The 22,191-nt window shown below is 40.5% G+C and overlaps 1 protein-coding gene across 4 annotated transcripts in view; it reads left to right on the forward strand.

Annotated features, from left to right (window-relative positions):
* Positions 1-22,191, forward strand: part of LOC144058272 (uncharacterized) — a 31,228-nt gene that overhangs the window by 6,160 nt on the left and 2,877 nt on the right. For 3 of the 4 annotated variants that reach the window (XM_077576648.1, XM_077576647.1, XM_077576649.1), the window contains 6 exons: positions 1,095-1,358; positions 3,030-3,317; positions 4,164-4,277; positions 5,363-5,424; positions 5,526-6,959; positions 8,163-9,932. In XM_077576648.1, the coding sequence (XP_077432774.1) occupies positions 1,095-1,358; positions 3,030-3,317; positions 4,164-4,277; positions 5,363-5,424; positions 5,526-6,959; positions 8,163-8,192 (2,192 nt within the window). In that variant the 3' untranslated portion in view covers positions 8,193-9,932. Of the gene's footprint in view, positions 1-1,094; positions 1,359-3,029; positions 3,318-4,163; positions 4,278-5,362; positions 5,425-5,525; positions 6,960-8,162; positions 9,933-22,191 lie in introns of those variants that run through there. The other variant, XR_013295411.1, reaches the window with a different exon arrangement.

The raw sequence follows: 22,191 nt of genomic DNA on the forward strand, positions 1-22,191 counted from the left end.
AAGCATTTTTTTGTGTGTGAAAATAAATATTATATTGAAGTTTTTTGCAATTTAAAATAAAATATTTACAAAAATGTATTAAAAACAATATTTATAAAGATACATTTTACATATATTATGCAAAATCTATATAACTCAGTTATTTACTCGTAGAATGCAGTAAATTGTCAGCAAAAAAATAAAAAAGAATAAATAAACATTTAGACGTCTTTTTGCATCGCGGTTACAATTTGCGGAAAAATGGCATATAATATTTTCATGACTCCGTCTTGCTTTCTCTTTTTCCCGCAACCACGACAGAACATGTCCTCCTTGTTGCGATTGATTTGTGCAACTAATAACCTATCTACATTCACAACCACAATCCTTGAAACCCAGCGTCCACTTGCATCATCAATACTTGATGTTTGCAGATGATCCTTGAGGCTCTGCTCCCTGTGCAGTGATTAAACTCAGGCCGACCGCCAGCCAGCATCTCCGCGCCACTCATTCATCTGGCCTTTATTCACCATCTGTGCCCGCACCCGCGTGCTGTAGCCTCACCATAAACATCAAACCAACCTTCCGTTGGACTGTCCCTCTATATCGCTGCTTTATTTGTAGAATGTTCCAACTATTCCGTTGCAGAAATTTCCGAAATCTGCGGTTTGTCGCGACCATTTTTTTTTAAATTTTAAAATGTTACCAACTTTAAAAAAAAAAATAATAATAATAATTCAGGTTGCGAGACAAATATGTCACACAAAGTGAAAACAAAATGGTGCAATTACGGTACGGTCATGCCCTTGCATGTGGGAAAGGAGAGCCACAGTCGCCGATTCACTTTCAGCCATTTATTGAACGGGACAAACAGTCAAACACACAAATACAAAAGTAGAACACTTGCAAGGAGCTGCCGTCTCCAGCTTATGATGTCACACTCTAGGCCACGCCCCTTAACATCCAAACACAAATACTACAGTACGTGCAGTGGGCCTATTGTAAATATTAGGGGTGTCAAAATTTGTGCGTTCATTTTGAGTCAATTTAAAGTTCCTTTAACGCCACTCATATTATTTTCAAACGCAAGATTAATGGCTTTTTTTTTTTTACAGACGGCGTGTCCGGGGTGATGGTCACCGTTCCGTCGGTGGCGACGGAAGGGGGCAACATCACGCTAACGTGCGCCTCAGGCGGAACCGAGCTCACCTTCCAGTGGGGTAAAGACGGCGTGGCCATCACGGAAGACGGCAGGATCACCATCATCGGCGGATCGCTGATCATCAACCCGGGCCAGCGTGCCGACGCCGGCGATTACACGTGCACCGTCAGCAACCCGGTCAGCGCCCTCGCCGCCACACGGAGTCTCACCGTCTTTTGTGAGTGAGCTAAGCGTTGTTGTTAATGTGATCATTTTTTATTATTGTCGTTGAAAGGAGGGGGGGAAGAAATCGGTTTGTGGAGGAATGGGACTTACAAGGACTTTGGTGTGGTTCTTGTTTTTCTATTGGTATTTTGAGATTTAAAAAAACGGTAGAGGATTTTTCTTGTTAAAATGATGTATTTATTCTAATAAGTTTAAAAAAAAAAAACGGTATAATTACTTAAGTCGTGCAACTTTTTTTTTCATATTTTTCCAACAGTTAACGTAACATTTTTCTAGAAAAAGTTCTATTTTTGTGTACTACGTACTACAAATTATTTTCTCCTACTTATGTGACTATTCAGGTAACATTATGACTTTATTTTTCAAAAATAACACTTTTGTTCAATTTTGACTATTTGTGTAGCAATCACTACTTTCCCCCCCCAAAAATATAAAAACACATTTCGCAATATTACAAATGTACTCTGATAGCATTCAGACATTTTTTTTCTCAAATAGATGATATGTAAAATTCTGACTTCAGTTGTGTAACATCACACATTTTTTCTCAGTTTTACATTTTTTTCCTATTCAATTGTTAGGTAAAAAAAATTAAATAAAAAAGAATAAAGTGACTTAAATGCAAAACAATGTTTTTGTAGTACGAATGTGGGTTTTAAAAAAAAATCTTAATTTCTGACTAGCACTTGAATCTTATTGACAAACTTGAGGGAAAAAAATTACGAGAAAAAAAATTTGATTATTTCCGTTTTTATTTTTTAACTACAAGTCTCTTCACACTTCTAAAATGAATTGTGAAGAAAAGGCACAATGATTGACCACAATTTTGCAACTTTGGGTTTGAGTCCGAGCTCTAATTTCACTACAAGTTGCACTTGAATATAAATCACAGTACTGGCCAAACTATGAAAAAAAGTGTGACTTCAAGTCCGAAAAAGACGGTATGCAAGAAATTTTGCAGAATAAAGTCACAATATTCATTTGTCAAAATGATGACTTTTCTCCCACAATTTTTTCAACGGTAAACCTATAAAATATTGTCTTTTTTTCTCTCGTAGTATTGTGACATGACTCAGAACTTTCCAACTTTTTATACCAAATTTTTGCATATTTTTTTGATCTATCATGACTTATATATATATACAGTATCTGCATAACATTAGGCCTTTTGTCTCTAATGGCTTTAGATGTCATCATTTATACATTAGTCACAGAGAAATGAAGACAACTGTTGAAAATGCAAAACAATACCTAAGATGCACCCTTTATCTACTTGTAGATTTATAATGGTGCATAGATCCATAGTCATTTTTTTTTTGCTAGCTAATTAAAGCGAACCTTAAGCTCCTTGGTGGAGGTAGCAAATCGCCTTCAACAACCCAGAAAGTCTCTTTGGTCTTTGGAGGTGAAAACAAATCAATAGTAAGTGTATCTTGTGATGCTGATAACAACCTGCTGTGTCCATCACTGCCCCGGACGGACCCGACACCCGTTTGCTCAACCTGCGGGGTGTTTACACAAGCATTAAGACCTTTATTATTTTTATTTAATTTATTATTTATTTTTGTTCAGCCCTTTTTTTAAATTTATTTATCCAAATCGTTCAGCCCTATGCTTTTCATAATATTGTTTCTGTGTTCTTCTCTTCCCCACAAACCACCAGACGGGCCCGACACGCCGGTCCTGACCAAGGACGCCCCCAAAGACTGCGTCGGTAGCGCCGACGTCCTCGCCGGCCAGATCTTGCGCCTCAACTGCCTGTCGGACTCGCTGCCCCCCGCCCTGTTCACGTGGCAACGCGACGGCGAGCCGGTGGCGTCGGCGCAGCCCGACAGCGGCGCGCTCAGCGTCCAGACGTCGTCCACGGACGACAGCGGCCGCTACTCGTGCACCGCCCGGAACGCCGTGACGGGTGGCGAGTCTGAGCGTGCGACGGACGTGTCGGTGGAAAGTGAGTTATGACCAAGGTTGACCTCTAGGCGGATAATAATGATGGCGGTGGGTTTTAGAACGGCGTCCACCCACCCCACTGCCTTCCGCGTATCTGTCTTCATGACAGCAGAGGGACACAATGCATCCTGGGAGATTGATCTGGCGGGAATGTGGTCAAAGTCATTTGGTGACACGCGTACACGCACACACACACACACCTCCATTTTTTGGTTTCATTTATTTTTCTTTCTCACTCTCCTCCTTCTTATCTGTTCTCGCTGGCCTCATTATCTTTGTTTGTTACCGCTGGCAAGCTGAAAGGGCAAAGCAGGTTTTTTTTGTTGCCACCATAACTCAAAAATCAACCCACCTAATTTCCTCAAAACTTTATACGGCTATTTAATATCCGCATGGTCACATTGAGACAATAAAAATACAGTAAAATTAGGGAGGAAAAATAGTCGTAAAGTTGTGAGAATAGTCGTAACATTTACTCATAAAAAAAAAAAATGGCTTAATTTCACTACTTTTACAAAAAAAAAATTCCACAGTATTACCACTTACCACAACAAAAGTTTTAAAACCAAATAAAGTGAATTCAAACTAAAATGACAAATTTCTTCTAATATTAAAATGACCATCTATCCATTTGCTACCGCTTATCCGGGGTCGGGCGGCAGCTTTAGGAGGGAAGCCCAGACTTCCTTCTCCCCAACCACTTCGACCAGCTCTTCCGACGGGCGTTCCCAGGCCAGCCGAGAGAAAAAAAATAGTATTCGGGACACTCTAAAAAGCGTCAATTATTAATTAATTATATAACATCTGAGATTTGACTTGTGTTTTATTTTTTATTTTTTTATTTCAGACACTTGTCTGGACGTCGGGGAAGTGGTGGGCATCGTGATCGGCAGCTTTCTGCTGCTCGTCATCCTGGTGCTGCTCATCGTGCTGCTGGTGTGTCTTGTTCTAAGGAGACGGGGTAAGGATGTTAATTAGTTTCAGAATAACTCATACATATTGATCAAATCCTTTACTTGGCTCAAATTGGCTCATTTTGTATAAAACAACCCAGAAAGTTGGGTCAAATTGACCCCTAAAGTGGATCGGTCTGTTTTTGATCCATAATTGGGCTACTTTTGACCCAACTTTTTTTAGAGTGTACAAATTGAATTGTTGAGCAGCTTAAAAAAAAAATCGCTTCAAGTGTTAACACATGATTGAATTAAGTTAGTCCAAAAATATTAAGTTTAAATGATTATGAGTTCATTAAACTTAATACCTGCGATTGGCTGGCAACCAATTCAGGGTGTACCCCGCCTACTGCCTGAAGCTAGCTGGGATAGGCTCCAGCAACCCCTGCGACCCTTGTGAGGACAAGCGGTCAAGAAAATGGATGGATGGATAAACTTAATACTTTGGATTGGACTCACTTTGAATTAACTTAATTTAGGTGAATATATTAAATTTAAGTGATTATTGATCATTATTTAATCATTATTTATTATTTCATCATTATTTAATAATTAAATTCAATCACGTGTTACCACTTGAAGCGATAATTTAAAATAATTTTTTTAATTGGTCAGTTCAATTTATAATCTTAAATTGGTTCAACAATTCTCTTTTTAGAGTGTCCATATAAATGAATCCAGATTTCAAATTCATTCCTGTATCTATCTATCATGACTGTTTATCGGAAGTAAGGCATTTATTTATTAACGGGCACACATTTTTTGTTGTCTTTCAACTTTTCCCATTTGCATTTCACAGCAAGTCATGTTCTGTTTTTGTACAAATATCCATTAATTCTTCCATAACTCCTCCTATGAAACACACAATATCTCACAGAGAAAATAATAATAATAATAATAAAAAAAGAAGAGTTACTACCGTTTTTTCCCCCTGAGGCATTTATTTGAGACAAGGCAATTAGTTTGATAATTATCTATTTGCACGGAGGTATATTTGAGGAAATGCAGCACATGCTTCTCACTAAATCTTGTATTTACTGTACACGACTTTGTAGCTGTCTCCTGGTAATTGTTTGCGGCTGTGTTGTTCCAGCGCGACAAAGGCGAGAAGAAGCCATCATAGTACAGAAGAACCGCACAAATCCCCAACCTCGAGTAAGCCAGCTCGCACATGATTCGCTATCGATTTGAACCGGCGTGTGATGGCGCCACTGAGAGCTAACCCTCTTCCCTCATTTTTCTCCCGCCCGCTTAAGCCTCCAGATCCCCGCGCTAACCTCGCAAGGGATCTGGCCCAAGGTCCCGACCCCCCCATCTTTCAATCGAACCCGCAAGCCCGCCGCCCCGCAGAGTTGTACGCCGCCCAGCGCCAAAGACCCGCCGACCTGCAGCTGAACCGCTTGCAGCAAAGCGGCCCCCCACTCCTCGGCAACGCGTCCTCGTACCCGCTCGACGGCGTCGACAATCCGGCTTTCGCAAGAGCGGACACGCAGCAGACCAATTCGAACATCGTGATCCAGACGGGGCCCGCGCAAGGCAACGGTGGGCCCGCGGGGGTCCAGCTGAGCTTGGCGCAAGGTTCCCAGCAGAACGCGCAGATGCCCACCATCCACGTCAACCTTAACACCTTCCCTCAGCAGGAAGCCGCTAATAACGCTCCTCAATTATTGGACGCAGGGCAGTCCAACCCCAGAATGCAAAGCGGGTCAGCCCACCCGGGTCCAACGGCGAATCCTGGGCTCATCCCGGCGGGATCCCACGCTGCTCAGCGCAACGCCAAGACGCAGACTTACCAACAGGAAGTCCGCGGCGCTTCCTCTCACCAGCAGATGCCGTGGGATACCCTGCGAGGGACGCCGGCGTACCCGGGTGGGACCTCAGAAACGACAGACTACACCAACCACCCGCCTTTACGACAAAACCAATCGCGAGGTCGAAATCCTTTCAGGGAGGGTCGGGAAGACGGGACGAGGAGCCACTCGGCTGATTTTTGGGACTCGCGCACTCTTAGAGTGCCGCAACTTGAACCCGCCAACCACTCGCACAAAAGCCCCACGACGCAAAGGGAGAGAGAGTTGAGGGTCCCGCCTGGTACCCAACCTGCCTCCAGTCAGGAAACCACACCAAGCAGCAACCCGTTCATAAACCAGCAGACTGCTTTGAGACAAACGAACCCGTTTAGTCCAGATACCAGAGCATTGGCTGATCCGAACCACCTCCACCAAGCGCAAGTGACCCACCAACAGAGGGCGGCACTGGCCCAAGCGCAAAGCCAAGGGGCTCAAACCCGCAGCGCCAGCCAACCTCGCCAAACTGCCGCCGTCTCAAACCAGCGACAACCCAGTGCCCTCACCCAGGCGGCACTTAAATCCCACACCAAGAACTCGCAGACCTTCCAGAACCGGAGACAACAAACACAAGCAGCCCTGATTAACCCTGGACCACGGTCTCAACCGACTTCTGCGCCCGCGGAACCGGGACCGCCCACCCCGCCGCCTGTTATCCCGCTCACCCGGTTCCGGAGCCTTCCCAGGACTCACGTCCGTCACAAATCTGCTGAGCACCGCCCCAAGAATGGCGGGCACCATCAGCATCCTGTAAAAGGGGCCGCCGCGCACGGCCATGCTCACACCCGAGGCCACGCCGGCCACGGTCGTAGCGGCCACGGTCATGCCGCCCACCCGCAGCAGGTAAGTTGTTTTCAATTCTGTCAAATTGTCGCCGGTTTCCCTTCAGAAGAAGAAGTCAACCAGCCTTCAAATTACAGTTTTGCTAGATAGCTAGCAGCGCTCAACAATATTATTTATAGAGCACTTAAAAACAAACACGGCTGTTTTCTTAAAGTGGAAGTCAACCTTAAACATTTCTTGACAATAATATTTTATATGTGACCTCACTGGTCTAAACATGAGTTATGAAGCAATCCATCTCAGGGGGCGGCCATTTTGCCACTTGCTGTCGACTGAAGATGACCAATCACAGCTCACCTGTTTTCTGAAGCTGCGCTGTGATTGGTTGTTACCTGAGGCCGGAGCAACAAGCAAATGACAAATGGATAAAAATGGCTGGATTTTGCTGCTTAACTCATATTTCACTAACACAATATTAACCAGAATACCATGTTTAGACTAATGGGGCTGCATATTAACATATTATTGTCATATAAAAAGGGGGGGTTGACTTCCCCTTTAAGATGGAATACAGGGCAGCAGATGCAGTGAAAACAGTAGAGGCCCCAGAATTGAACCCTGAGGAACACCATACTAGTGCTGTCACGATCGAATATTTTTAGAATCGATTAATCTATCAATTATTCAATCGATTGTTGAATATTCTGATTCATTTTAATTTTGCATTATTTTTTTACTTAATTACTGTTTATTAACAAGTGATTGATGGTTATTTCGTACTTTGTATTTGTATAGTGATAAAAGGGGGGGAGGGGGGTTGATGTTGTACTATGTTACCGGTTCAGTCAATGTTTTCCAAAGTAAAATGTAAATGATTATTAAACACAGATGATAATCAGTCTTCATGAAGGACTACAGAAATCACAATTATTGTTGATATGCTAAAATCTGAGAATTTGGACAATGAAAAAAAAAGGCTCCAAACGATTACTCTATTATTAAAATAATTGCCGATTAATCTGATAATTAATTGTCGATTAATTTTGACAGCTCTAATTTCAAGAAAAAAAGACAACGTGGTTTCATCTGTAATGTAATCACATCACATTTTCACCACGCCCAAAAAAAAAAAAAAAAACGTTTTGTCTTTTTGTCAGCTTTTAAGCGCACGGCTGCTTGTCGTCAGTCGCGGTTCTGTTTGCACTTTGTCTTCTTGCACTCGGTGCTTGTTGCACATCAACAACGAAGCGTTCTTGTCTCCAGCATCAGGCTCACCGAGGGAGGCCGAGGTGATGACAGATGTCGGCACGCCGTCGCTTTGCCTCGTCTCGACGTTCAAACGAACAGCTGACGAATGGGAGTTGGGAAAAACACCACCACAACAACAAAGGTTCCTTTTGTCCTAAATATGGTTAAAAATAATAATAATAAAAAATAAAGTGCCTTGTGATGGATGAAGCAGCACGAGCGCGTTTCACAAGATTTTACTGAAAACAGACAAGTTCGGTAGCGAAATGAAAACCTACGTTGCCATTTTTGTTTCTGTCTTTTGCGCAAATATGTCTGGTTTCTGATTGGCTGAAACTGAAACATTTCTTGACAATAATATGCTATATGTGACCTCACTCGTCTAAACAGGACATTCTGATTAATATTACATTTGTGGAATATGAGTTATGAAACAAAGTCAAGCCGTTTTTAATCCATCTTAAAAGGCGGCCATTTTGCTACGTGCCGTCGAGTGAAAATGACATCACAGTTGCTCGGGTCTCAGGGAACAACCAATCAGAGCTCAGCTGCAGAAAACAGGTGAGCTATGATTGGTCGTTGTCATCGAGCCAGTTTCAGCGGTAAAAAGTTATTTGGTCCAGAATTACTTATTAATTTCACGTACAGCTAATAGCTTTCTAAACAATTTTTTCTACTTGCTGGCGACTGAAGATGACATCACCTGTGCTGAGAAAGTAGGTAATGACCAATCATAGCTCACCTGTTTTCTGGGTTTGGTCGGTAAACTGAGCCCTGATTGGTCGTTATCAACTTCCTCAACACAGGTGATGTCATCTTCAGTCGACAGGAAGTGGAAAAAAATACGTTTGTAAAAGGTATTAATTGCACAGCTCACCACTGACTTTCTTCTGGTGTCTGATTGGCTATAATGTCGTGGTTGCGATTATTGCGGCAACTGTCATTTATTAATAATGTTTAAAAATTGGTTAATAAAAATAATGTAATTTTCACATGTTTTAAAGTAATATATTTAACGGTATTATTTGGCCTTTCCGTCTTCTCATGAAATTATTTTCTTCTGCCTTCTGATTAGCTAAACTGGCCCATTTATATATTTTTTATTTTATTTTAGAATTTTAGTTTTTTTTTTACATACCTTTCTAAAAGTGCCTTTTCCGTAAATAATTTCTGATGGTCTGCTACAGTATTTCTATTCGCCACCTGACGATTTGAAATGCGCTTAAAAAAAATTTTTAAATGCCAAATATGTGTGGACAAAGCCTAAATAGGGAAAATACTCGATCCGGCTAAAGGAAATGCAAATAAGCTATACGGCGCCGTCTTCTTATTTTGCGCCTTCTGTTTACGGATGCTCGCCGCGACACTTCTCAATTAAGAGGATTGGCCTCGACGGAGCCGGGGAAGCGACGCTCGGCTAACCATGAAGGGGATCCCACAATTGGACGGCTGCTTATTAATTAAAGGCTTTTATGCGACTTAAATGAGTTGGGGAAGTAATCGCACCCATGCATGAGTGAGGTCAGCACAAAGAGATGAGCCAGACCCAGCCCGAGGCGCTTCCCGCTGAAAAAGCCAATTTACTGTCTTGCGCCAGGGTCATAATCATCAAGGAATGTCATTATTGCTTTATGTATTTATTGATTTGGGATTTTCGCAACTCAGGGATGTGCTTCAGAATGTTTTATTTCGCTTGTGGCGTCATGTTTTTGTACTGCCAAGAACAAAGCTGAAAGTGCCAAAGGTAACAATGAACGCAAATAATAAAAGTTTGTTTGCAGTGGACATCTTGCATGAATTGACAATCTTTGTGAATTAATAGCACTTCATCTCATTATTTCAAGTAAGACTGTATTGATTATGAATATTTGAGCTTGCTGAGGTTGAAATACCGCAAGATTTTAACAAGCACGAATTTGAGACCATTTTAAACCACTTTTGCCCTTAAAATTCTGTTTCTTAAGCATATTTGTAAGCCTTTGATTAAAAAGTAAACCCATCGCTTGGTGCTCGTTGCGCCGTGTGTGTTCGTATAGCACACGCCGCCGGTGAATAGGTCAAAACTCTCGCAGACGCTTTTTTTCTTAAGAGCACTGTTTATTTTTGCCGCTCGCATCTTTTGCCCGTGTTTAAATTTAGAAAAGTGAAGAGCTGTCAGCGCTGGTGGAGGAGAACAACACAACCTTCCCGTGTGTATGTCTCTTGAATCGCTGCGAATACTCGACGCTGAAAGACTGTTTGATTGCACAGTGTCTCCTCAGCATGTCTTCATTTTGTGATGTTGTCGAATCATTAAGACTTTTCACACACACTTTTCAACAACCCTCACAAGTGGGACATTGCCGCAACTGTGTGCACATTTAGGGAGGGGAGAAGCGAGAACCCTTTCAGGTTTCAGTTCACTGTTTCAAGTCAATGCTTTACTCCAAGTTTCTTCATTCAATTCACTTCCATCGTCATACAACATTCGTGTAGGTGTATGTGGTTTCCTAAAGAAAAATTAACCAAAGCGCAATTAAGCTAGCGACATTTAAAACGGCACTTCCGGTATGCGCTCTTATTGTGAAACTGAAATAGTGACACTTCCGGTGTGTCGTTAAGCGGCGCAACATCACTTTTAAAAGATTGCTACGCGGTAACGTGCGTATGAGAAACGTCGTCCAAACACTCTTAACAAGCATTTGGGAGGAACAAGATATGGCTGGTTCTGACGAGATGTTTACAGACAAGTCAATAAGAATAATATAACTTGTTAGTCATCGATGGACACTGCTGGACAAATCACAAACTCCATACGGACTTGCTGCTACTGTCGCTGCTGGCGAAGTCACGTGATTCTGTTGCCACGCGCGCGCGGGTAAGTCATGTCACGTGAAGTCACTTTCCAATGAAAAGAGGATACAAATATGCAAATTAGTAATCGTCTCACTTACGGAAATAAGGTTGAACATACAGACTTAAAGAAATAAACAACTTTGTAGACAAAAAAGAGGCAACTTGAAAGAAAATAGTATTATCTAGTTAGTACGTACAGTAAAATTAATGATACATCAATGTTTTTTTTTCCAGACCCAATACCGAATATTATAGTCAAGGAGGCTGATACCAACCATTGTTTGACGTTTATATTAATTTTCTTAAAATTTAGATTTAAAATTAAAATTTATATTTTGCATTTATTAGAAATGTTTTAAGGCTCTAAAACCCCTCGCCACAACGTTTAGGAACTTTTCTCATCAAGGCATTTACATTTTCTCACATTTCTCTCGTTTAAACATTTTCAGTGTTCAAACCTTCATAGATTATAGGTTACATTACAGTAAAAAAAAAAGCAAAATTGCACAAAAAAATATATATATATAAATGGAACTTTATTCATTTATTCAGCCATTTATTTAATTTTAATTTGGGCAGTTTTAGTCCTCCATACGTGTTACCATCCTGTCGGGAGTTGTCACTCACTAAAAAAAAAAAAAAAAAATGTAGCTATTCTTTTGTCATGTTGCGTTAGCTCACCGAATTCACAGTCAATTTGCATGTTGTCCTCTCACGATAAATCCCGCTGAGGATTCCAAGCGCCCCCGGTGGAGAGTCTTTGACGAGTGGAGGTGCGCCAAAAGGCCTGGCGATGAAAAGTGGTGATTTATGGGAAAGTTGCGACGGCTTTGGCAAATGCGCCGCCTTCGCTCGCGGTTAAGTGGCTTGTTTACGGGGCGCAACAATTGAAACCACGAGACAAACGCCGGCGCGTCCCGTCCCATTTGCATGTAAATCTGCTGCTGTTTTTGCCACTAGGATGATTTAGTGCAGGCCGGATCGTTCTGGGAATGCTTACACATCCTTTTGGAGGCGTAAATTAAAGGCCGGTTTGGTTTTTGTGTATTGATGAATGCTCACTACGAAAACACACACATTGCACATTTAACTTTGACTTTTTTTTTTTCTTTCTTTTTTTTTTTTTTACTCAGTCGTGGCGGTCGTAAAATATTTATGAAGCTTTGACTGCGGTTGATTTTTTTTTAAAATTTTTATGTTGTGTTTAATTGACTGAGGCGGATGATGAAATGTTGCTGATGAACAGCGAGGCGAATGCAGTGCTGACAAAAACAAACACATACAGATATTACCCTGGATCCCAGATAGCTTTCAGAATCCATGAAATTCTCGGTTTGAAATGGTAATACTTAAAGCTTGTCGTGGATTGCTGGAAATGGTTGACAGATGAGATAGCGTTGGAAATAAACACATGCGAACTTATCAAGTCTTTGAATTAAACAGTACACATCTAAACCCGCCCCCCTAACCCAAAACAATTGTGAACCGAAAAATTCTTTAAAAAATGCTGATAAACCGCCAATATGCGTTTCACCTGAAAATGGGCGTTGGCTTAAAAAAAAAAAAAATTATATTGTTAAAAAAAAATCATCAGTGCTAGTCTATGCAATAAAAAAAAAAAATCTAAACCCGCCCCCTAACCCAAAACAATTGTGAACCGAAAAATTATTAAAAAAAATGCTGATAAACTGCTAATATGCACTGCACCTGAAAATGGGCGTTGGCTTAAAAAATAATAATAATAATTTTATATTGTAAAAAAAATCATCAGTGCTAGTCTATGCAATAAAAAAAAATTAGCCAAACTTAACCCAAAACAATTGTGAACCGAAAAATTCTTTAAAAAAATGCTGATAAACCGCCAATATGCGTTTTCACCTGAAAATGGGCGTTGGCTTAAAAAAAATATATAATAATTTTATATTGTAAAAAAAAATCATCAGTGCTAGTCTATGCAATAAAAAAATTTATCTAAACCCGCCCCCCTAACCCAAAACAATTGTGAACCGAAAAATTCTTTAAAAAATGCTGATAAACCGCCAATATGCGTTTCACCTGAAAATGGGCGTTGGCTTAAAAAATATATATAATAATTTTATATTGTAAAAAAAAAATCATCAGTGCTATGCAATAAAAAAATTATCTAAACCCGCCCCCCTAACCCAAAACAATTGTGAACCGAAAAATTCTTTAAAAAATGCTGATAAACCGCCAATATGCACTGCATCTGAAAATGGGGGTTGGCTTAAAAAAAAAATTTAAAAAAAGGATATTGTAAAAAAAAATCATCCATGCTAGTCTATGCAATGAAAAAAATATCTAAACCCGCCCCGCTAACCCAAAACAATTGTGAACCACAAAATTCTTTCAAAAATGCTGATAAACCGCCAACATGCATTTCACCTGAAAATGGGCGTTGGCTTAAAAAAAAAAAAAAATTATATTGTTAAAAAAAAAATCAGCAGTCCTAGTCTATGCAATAAAAAAAAATTAGCTAAACCCGCCCCGCTAACCCAAAACAATTGTGAACCACAAAATTCTTTCAAAAATGCTGATAAACCGCCAATATGCGTTTCACCTGAAAATGGGGGTTGGCTTGAAAAAAATAACATAAATAAATAAAATATTATAAAAACAAACAACAGTGCTACTGGAGGTCCGCATAGAATGACACGCCTCCTAACCATACGATTGACAAAAATGGCATTTTCAATCTGGAAATGGTACACGCCAGCCCAGGTATAGCGAAAATTGATATGCATTGGGAAATTTAGCCCAAAACAAAATACAATTGTGAACCCAAAAATTCTTCAAAAAATGACGATAAACCGCCGACATGCGTTCCACCTGAAAATGGGCTTTGCCTTAAAAAAAGTAAATTTGTAAAAAAAAAATTTAAAAAAAGGGTGCTGAACTGCGAGTATTTGGGGGTACACAACATATATAGAAAAATATATATATTATTATTATTTTTTAAATTACATAATCAATCAGGGGCCTCAGAGTGTGTGTGCATTCATCTTCCAATTTGATAGCATGGATCCAAATATTTCCCCAAATCCTGCTTTACTTGTTCACCCTCACTCCCTAAAGCCGCACATGTAAAAATAGAAAACAATTTCAATCAATTAAGGTGACAACCTCATTTGTGAGCGCCAGCAGCCGCCAGGCAAATGCATGTCATTAGCGACTAGTCAAGGTCATGCTCCAAACATGACATGCGCTTGTAAAGTCCACCAGTCCGCTCGTCTTTCCCCATCCTTACCCCATATTGTCACCGACATCCACCTCGACGCCATTTGAGTCGTCCTTCAGCGACAGTCTGCGCACGGGCGCCATTTAGAGACCTGTGAACATGTCGTCCCTTGAGGGGGGGGCGGGGCCATCAAATAAAACAAACGTATGGACTTTACGGCTCCGCAGCCGACTCATTTTTTTGTGACCCTGAATTGCTTGAAAGGGGCTGTTTGGAGGGGCCTTGCATCCGGCGGGGGTGTCCTTGAGCAGGACGCCGAATCCCCCGACGGTTCATAACTGTAAATAGCTCCAGACTGGCGTGTCGAGAAAAAAAAATGTAAATGATACGCTCAAACTGCCACCAGGGGGAGCCGTGCGAGGTTAGCCATCGATCGCTCGCAGCGTTTAGTTTTTTTGTCTTCCCTCAGGGGGACGGCGAGGACGGCCCCTCGCCATCTGTGCAGCGTCAAAGCACCCCCCCCCCCCCAAAAAAAAATCATTGCCAATCATAACATAAATTAAATCGACAGGCGTGTTGGTGAAGGTGAACGCGGGCCTTTTGGGAGTACTTAACAAGAAGCATTTTACAAGAAAATCAAAGGCTTTTTTTTTTTTTTATTATTATTGCTGTCATGTTTGTATGGCACGCACGCGTTTTCTTAGAAGTGAAAGCCCGCCTCCAAAACATTTAGAATAGTGATGCACCTGCTGCTTTGAATTCAATTACAAGAAGGGGGGGAAAAAAAACAAAACATAGTTTGTAAGTGATCTTTCTAAGCTCACCTCAAGACGAGCGCATCAAAGGGAAGCGTTGTTTGTTTGAAACGCGGCAGAAGGAAAAATGATCACAGAACATCGAAGCAAAACATGCTGGCTGAAAATGTCAAATGTTTGCTTTATTACCTCCGCCAAGGCATTACGCTTTTCTGTCAAGTGTATTTGTGTACTTAAAGCAGTTTTTGGATGGTGCCGTATTTTTATTTATAATCCCGACAACATCCGAAATCGCCACCTCAAATAATTCACTTGATGATTTCTGAAGTTTATCATGTGAAAACTTGCTCAAATTCTTGAATTTTTGGGCTATTTGGAAGAAGCTTGCAATGAGCATTACCGCCACCACCTGGACTGGAGTGGAAATGTATTGATCACGAAGAATGATTTCAATAATTATTTTCAATGAAAATGTGATTTAAGTGGCGGAAATGTTCATGTCAATGAAAAAAAAACATTTATGTAAAGGGAATAAAATACATATAATGACTGTTATTTGTACACATTATTTATTTTAAACTATTATATATTATATAATAATATAATATTATTTTAAAATATAGAAAATCCATATGTAAAATAAAATCAATCAATTAATACATTAAAAAACACACTTTTTAAAATATTTTTGTGTTAAAATAAAATGATAGAATATATTTGAAAATAAAATGGGAAAAAAATGTATATCATTTATCACTGGCGAAAACTCGTCAGTCACAATTTGCCAAATTTCGTTTTCTTTTTTTCTTCTCAAAAATCGATACTTTTGGTCAGTTAACGTGTGAGTGTCATTTTTACGAATTATTGACCCGTCGAAAGTGTTGAAAATGGCTTGTTCTCTTTGATGATGGGTTAACGGTTCGAAAAACTTGTTGTTTTGGGTCGCTCCTGAAAAGGGAGGATTTTGGCGGCACTTACATTTTGGCCCGACGCCAGCGAAATATTTTTTGGTGTTAAAGTTAATTGCTAAAAATTTAGCTAAAAAAAGACTATATGTGAAAGAAAAATATTTCATATAAAAATATATCAAATATTTTACTATGGGCTGACAGTTCAGAGGTCATGGGTTCGTGTCTGTGCTCTGGCCTTCCTGTGTGGAGATGATGTTTTCTGCAGGTGCTTCCGGTTTGACTTTTTTGTATCATTTCCTACCAAACACCTGAGCCAGTAACGGCAACCCCCGAACCACCCCCCCCCCCCACACCCCACTTCCTCTCCTTTCCGTCCTCTATGTCTGCAGTTGAGCTTTTAATAGCGCGACTCACATGGCACAACACACGCGGCGTCGGTTTCATTTTCAAGACCGATAAAGTCATTGGGGTATTTAGGGCTGCGAGAGCCTGATCCAAAAGCAGCGGGGGTCCCGCTTATTGCCTGGCTGCGAGTATTAAGGATGGTGCAGCGTGCGAGGCGAAAAATAAAGACCATGAAATGCATGACTGCGGTTTGCAAACACACACTGTTAAACATAAATACTTTCAGTTTGAATTGCTTTTTTTTTTCTCTGTACTCATTTAATGTGTTCTTATACACCCACCAGTTTGGATTTAAAAATACAAACATGGCTGACGTCATGCTCCGAAAAAATAGTCCGCAAACATTTTGAACATACTTGGCAAATTTGGCCGTCAAAAGACTTTGCCGCCATCACGTTCCACAAACGCGGTTGGCAGCAAAGTCCAGAAACATTTGCGACAACACAGTCCACAAACATGGCCGCCAGGACAAGTCTACGTCCTCGTATTCGTTGGTTGGTTTGTAACCGGTGAGTCCCGATCACTCAACCAACTGTACTCCCGTCAAAAAACAAAATCACGTCGTAGACCATAAAACATGAGAAATCCAATTTGATCATTCATAACGGTAAACAGTAGGGGTGTGCTAAAAAAAATCGATTGTCATAAGAATCGCGATTCTCATTTAGTCGATTCAGAATCGATTTTAAATATCACAAAATCGATTTTATTTCAATTATTTTATACGGTCTTGCCCTTGTTTGTGTATGCCTTTATTTGGAGCGCTGTTCATGTTGTACACAAGTTGGCCACTGAGGGGCAGTGTGGTTCCACACGGTCTGACACACTGTTAAGTTGTAGCCACATTAGAGAGTAGAAGGAAAAAGTCACGATCATGTTATTCCCCAAAAAGTTTTTTTTTATTTTTTTGCAGCGTGGCGACGTTCTTTTGAGTGATCAAAGTGCCGCGAGTAGCGCGCTAATTAGCATTAGCGAGTCAGACTGGAATAGATCATTACGATTCCTTGAACATCTATAAATTGAAGCAAAAATCATTGTCAGTCAAATCATTTTGAATCAAAAATCGCCCCTAATCGGAAAATCGATTCTGAATCGAATCGCGCACCCAAAAATCGGAATTGAATCGTGAGACATTCAAAGATTCCCACCTCTAGTAAACAGAGTGTAGTTATATCACGCTTTATCGACACTCTATGTTGTCCAAAGCACTTTATTAAGCTTAATATTCACTTTTTGGAGTGTGCCAAGACTATATGTAGCTGTCGCGCTAAACGCAGCTGCTTCAACCTACGGAAAAGTTTTTCTTTTTAGTTTCAAATAACTTTAACCGGTAGGATCCCTCTCCGTGCATTGGCCAACAACAGAACCCAGAGTGTGTTTTAAAAAATATATATTTTGGTAAACTTTGAAATCCCTTCGTGTTCTGTACTAGCTCGCAAGCGCTAGGCTAACCTAGGAGGGTTCGTCTCTCTGGTCCAGCATCCAAGTTTGCGAGCACCAACGACAGCAAAACGGCAAATTACGGCAAAGATGTTGATACACTTGCCCAGATGGGCTTTATTGGTTGTTTGCTTAACAGTTTAATATCAAGATCATTAGCCGGCTAAACATCCCGATACATTTTTAACGGCCAATTCAATATGAGTCACAACCGATTTGTGCACAACACAAACACGGTGGCCAACAACACGCTCCACAAACATGGCCGACATGTTGTAGATAAAAAAATTGTAGTAGCAGATGACACATATGTCCCATTTTTAGTTATGTTTTCTCGGTATTAATTGTTCAAATCAGTCGGTCAAGCTTGAGTGTTTTGTGTGTATTTTGTTCTTGATTCCATTCGATGTGTTCCCGGCAAAGCGGGACAATCTGTGCCCTTCCAAATGTCAGCTGTGGTCATGTGACGGCGTTAAACGGTGACATTTACACATTCCTTCTGTCAGGGTTCATTTGTAGCAACAAAAAAAAATAAATCATTCGCTCTCATATATTCCTTGAGAGCTTTTTGTCAAATATGTTGAAGGTCTTTTAGGCGATGACATTTTGTCTCAAACGGGAAACTATCAGACATTTGCATGCCTGCGCACAAAGCGGCCGAGTCAGCAAAAAGTTTGCGACGTCTATAATATGTTCGCCGTGCGTTTGTGCGCTTCACTGGAGACATTTTAGATAACAGGCGGAAGTTAATGTTTTATGTTTGCCGTCGTCCGTGTTGCCGTGTTGGCGGCGGACTCGTTGAAAGCGGCGCCGACGGATTCCTTTACATTAAAGACCTTGTAATAATCATTTATCTGTCAGCGTCTCACCGCCGACATGCTTTATCTACAATCTTTTACGGCAGATTACTTTTTATTTCCTTCCTGGAAACACAAACAAACAAAACTGTTGTTTTTGTACGTAATAACAACAGTGACATAAAATAGGTTTGGTCATGTCATTATCATGTGCTCCTATTGGCTCGGTGGTGCAAAGCATCATGGTCTTTGTAGTTCACAAGACTGTGTTCGGCTTTATTTATTTTTTACAGATATGTTGAAAAATATTTGTTTGTTTGACTGATTTATAGGACTATAACCGCGAGGGGTGTGCCCAAAAAATCGATTCTCATAAGAATCGCGATTCTCATTTCGAACGATTCAGAATCGATTTTAAATGTCCCCAAAATCGATTTTATTTGAATTATTTTATACTTTTTTTTTTCTTCTGGAGATTAAATTAGTTAATAATAATAATAATAATAATAATAATGATAATAATAATAATAATAATAATAATAATAATATTAATAATAATGATAATAAATTATTTTATACTGTCTTCCCTTTGTTTGTGTGTGCCTTTATTTGGGAGCTGTTCATGTTGTACCCGATTTGGCCACTTGGGGGCAGTGTGGTTCCACGCGGTCTGATACACTGTTAAGTTGTAGCCACATTAGCGAGTAGAATGAAAAAGCCACGATCAAGTTATTCCAATAAAAGTTGTTTTTTTTGCAGCGTGGAGCCGTTCTTTTGAGTGATAAAAGTAGCGCGCTAATTAGCATTAGCATTAGCGAGTCAGACTGGAGCAGACTCCTTGAACATCTATAAATTGAAGCAAAAATCATTGTCAATCAAATCATTTTGAATAAAAAAAAAAAAAAAACGTTCTTAATCGAAAATCGATTCTGAATCGAATCGCACACCCAAAAATTGGAATCAAATCGTGAGACATGCAAAGATTCCCGCCCCTAATAGCCGCTGCAGTGGCCAAAACACTCATAATTAAAATTAAGATGCACTAATAAACTAACCACCAGAGGGTGCTACAACTGTAATGTGCTGCTTTTAATGTCATGTTAATGTCGTGATATCACAATATTTTCATTATCATTAATATGATCCCTACGTTAAATGAACCCATAAACCACATCGTTGCCCTGACACTAATCCTACCCATATTGCAACCCTACCAAAACCGTAAACCCGAACCCTGAACCCGAAGCCTCCACTCAAGGTCAACCCTAATCTCAAGGACACTTGTAATCGCCGCCATCAGCCGCCATTTGACGTGAATCCTCGCACCAGATATGTTTTGTCCTTTTTACAATGCTGCTCAACCTTTCCAGACATTTTTATCGTCTCGATCCAAACACTAGCAGCTTTTTTTGGGGCCCACCTTCAGATTTATCACCGGGCTGGCTTTCACAACGCAACTGTCTTTTTTATTGTGTCCGAAAGCATCAAAAGCCCAACAGTCGTAAGTCTAAAAATAGAATGAATGAAAGATGTGATCGCTGTGCGGCAAATACGGCAAGTCCCTGTTTTGAAAAAACGGGACGATGGCGCACCTTGCTAATGATCAACATCTGTCATGCTCGGTTCACATTGGAACACGGGTGTGACCCAAGCACGTTGGCAATAACGCCCCGAATTTATAATATTTAAAAAAAAAAATTGTATTCATTCACTGCCATTGACGGCTATAAACGTCAAAAATTCATTTGAACTATTTCTATTAGTTTCACTTTTTTTTTTCCCACTTTTGCTAACAAGAGTATGAAAACCTAGATTTTTTTTTATTGTACATTTAGAACAGATGTAAAATTTGTGATTAATCGTGAGTTAACTAGTGAAATCATGCAATTAATTACAATTAAAAATTGTAATCGCCTCTTGCCTTTAATTTTTAATAATCTTTTTTTTTTTTTAATGAATTTATGAAGTAAATGAGTTACTGCCATTGACGGCTATAGACATCAAAAATTCATTTGAGCTATTTCTAATAGTTTCACATTTTTTTCTACTTTTGTTAACAAGAGTATGAAAACCTAGAAAAAAATGTATTGTACATTTAGAACAGATATAAAACTTGTGATTAATCTAGTGAAGTCGTGATTAATTACAATTAAGAATTTTATTCGCCTGATGCCCCTAATTAAAAAAGAAAAAAAAAATATATTATTAAAAAATTAGGGGCGTCATGATTTTTTTTTTTTATTGTAATTAATCGCATGACAATAGTTAACTCACAATTAATCACCAAAATTTAAACCTGTTCTAAATGTACAATATTTTTTTTCTAGGTTTTCATACTCTTGTTTACAAAAGTGGAGAAAAAATGTGAAACTAATAGCAATAGTTCAAATGAATTTTTGACGTCTATAGCCGTTAATGGCAGTTAATGAGCTAAGGTTCGGGTTTGTGAAATTTACGCTTATGGCATAGGGTAGGATTTCTTTGTTGTTGTTGTTAATCCCTCGCGCATGAACCTTCACTTTTTTCGGTGAATAAGAAGACACCCCACACACACTACGCCCCCCCCTCCCCCCTCCCCTCCCCCGCCGGCCTTCTCGACAGACGAGATGAGTTTCTGCTAAGCTGCCATGTTGCTGCTTGAAGGGCGGCTCGCTTACAACACAGTCAGACATGCAGTAAATTAATAAACAGACAGATAATCTCGTGTAGTTGACTGCTACTACTTGCCTTTAATCCCTTTTATGGTGACATCCATTACTTGGATGAAAAAATAAGCACTTGTTTCGGTTGCATGACGGATGACTCGACTAACCCCCCCCCCCCAAAAAAAAAATGAATTGGATTGTTGAATGCCTTTTGAATCTTTCTAAAGTTAACAGGTTTGGTCGCATAACCAATCTAAGCACATATAGAGTGGATATAAAAAGTCTACACACCCCTGGTCAAATGCCTGGTTATCATTTCCAAACTTTTTTCCACCATCAACTAAATTATGACCTAATCATAACCCTAAACTCAAACCCTAACCTTTTAAATATACACAATCGGCACCCCTTGGCCCAAAAGGTCAAGTAGGTCTACATGGTTCCGACCCGGGCCCCCACCAGGAAGTCAGGGAAGTGAGTCTGTTCAAAGTTGAAATTTGGAACCCGGGCCCTGAATATGGTGCACGGCTACTTTCAATGCATCCCCGTACCCCGAGTCCGAAACCGTCAACACCGCGTCACTCTCATCACAGCAGAATAAACACTTCAGGCATGGCCGGGGTGGACTTTGGCATACAGAAGTCTTTTCACCTGTCAGCCATAATCCACCTTTGAATGAAAACCTCGTTGACGATTCGAGTCGGCAAACAACAGGCCGCTGTTTGATTAGCCCAACCGCGCCGTATGTCGGCCCCGTGTCCGGCAGGTCAAATGGCCTTTTGCGCCCCCCCCCCCCCCCCAACTCTCGCTCTAACAACGGAACGCATCCATGTAGAAGCGCAGATAACCGAATATGATTTAATAACCCGCATCAGGCGGTGCGAGCCCCTCGCCCGTCGCCGGGGAGACGCTGTTTGGCGAGCTGATAAATTGCAGCGCTGCAATAACTGCCGTTATCCGCACGCTGGATGTTCGGGAGCGCCATGTAAATAAAGTGGAAATGGACGGCCGGCTCGGCATAAAGAGAGAGATCCAATAAAGCAAGCTGAGCAAGCACAGC

Source organism: Vanacampus margaritifer, chromosome 9, assembly GCF_051991255.1.
Source record: "Vanacampus margaritifer isolate UIUO_Vmar chromosome 9, RoL_Vmar_1.0, whole genome shotgun sequence".
NCBI lineage: Eukaryota > Metazoa > Chordata > Actinopteri > Syngnathiformes > Syngnathidae > Vanacampus > Vanacampus margaritifer.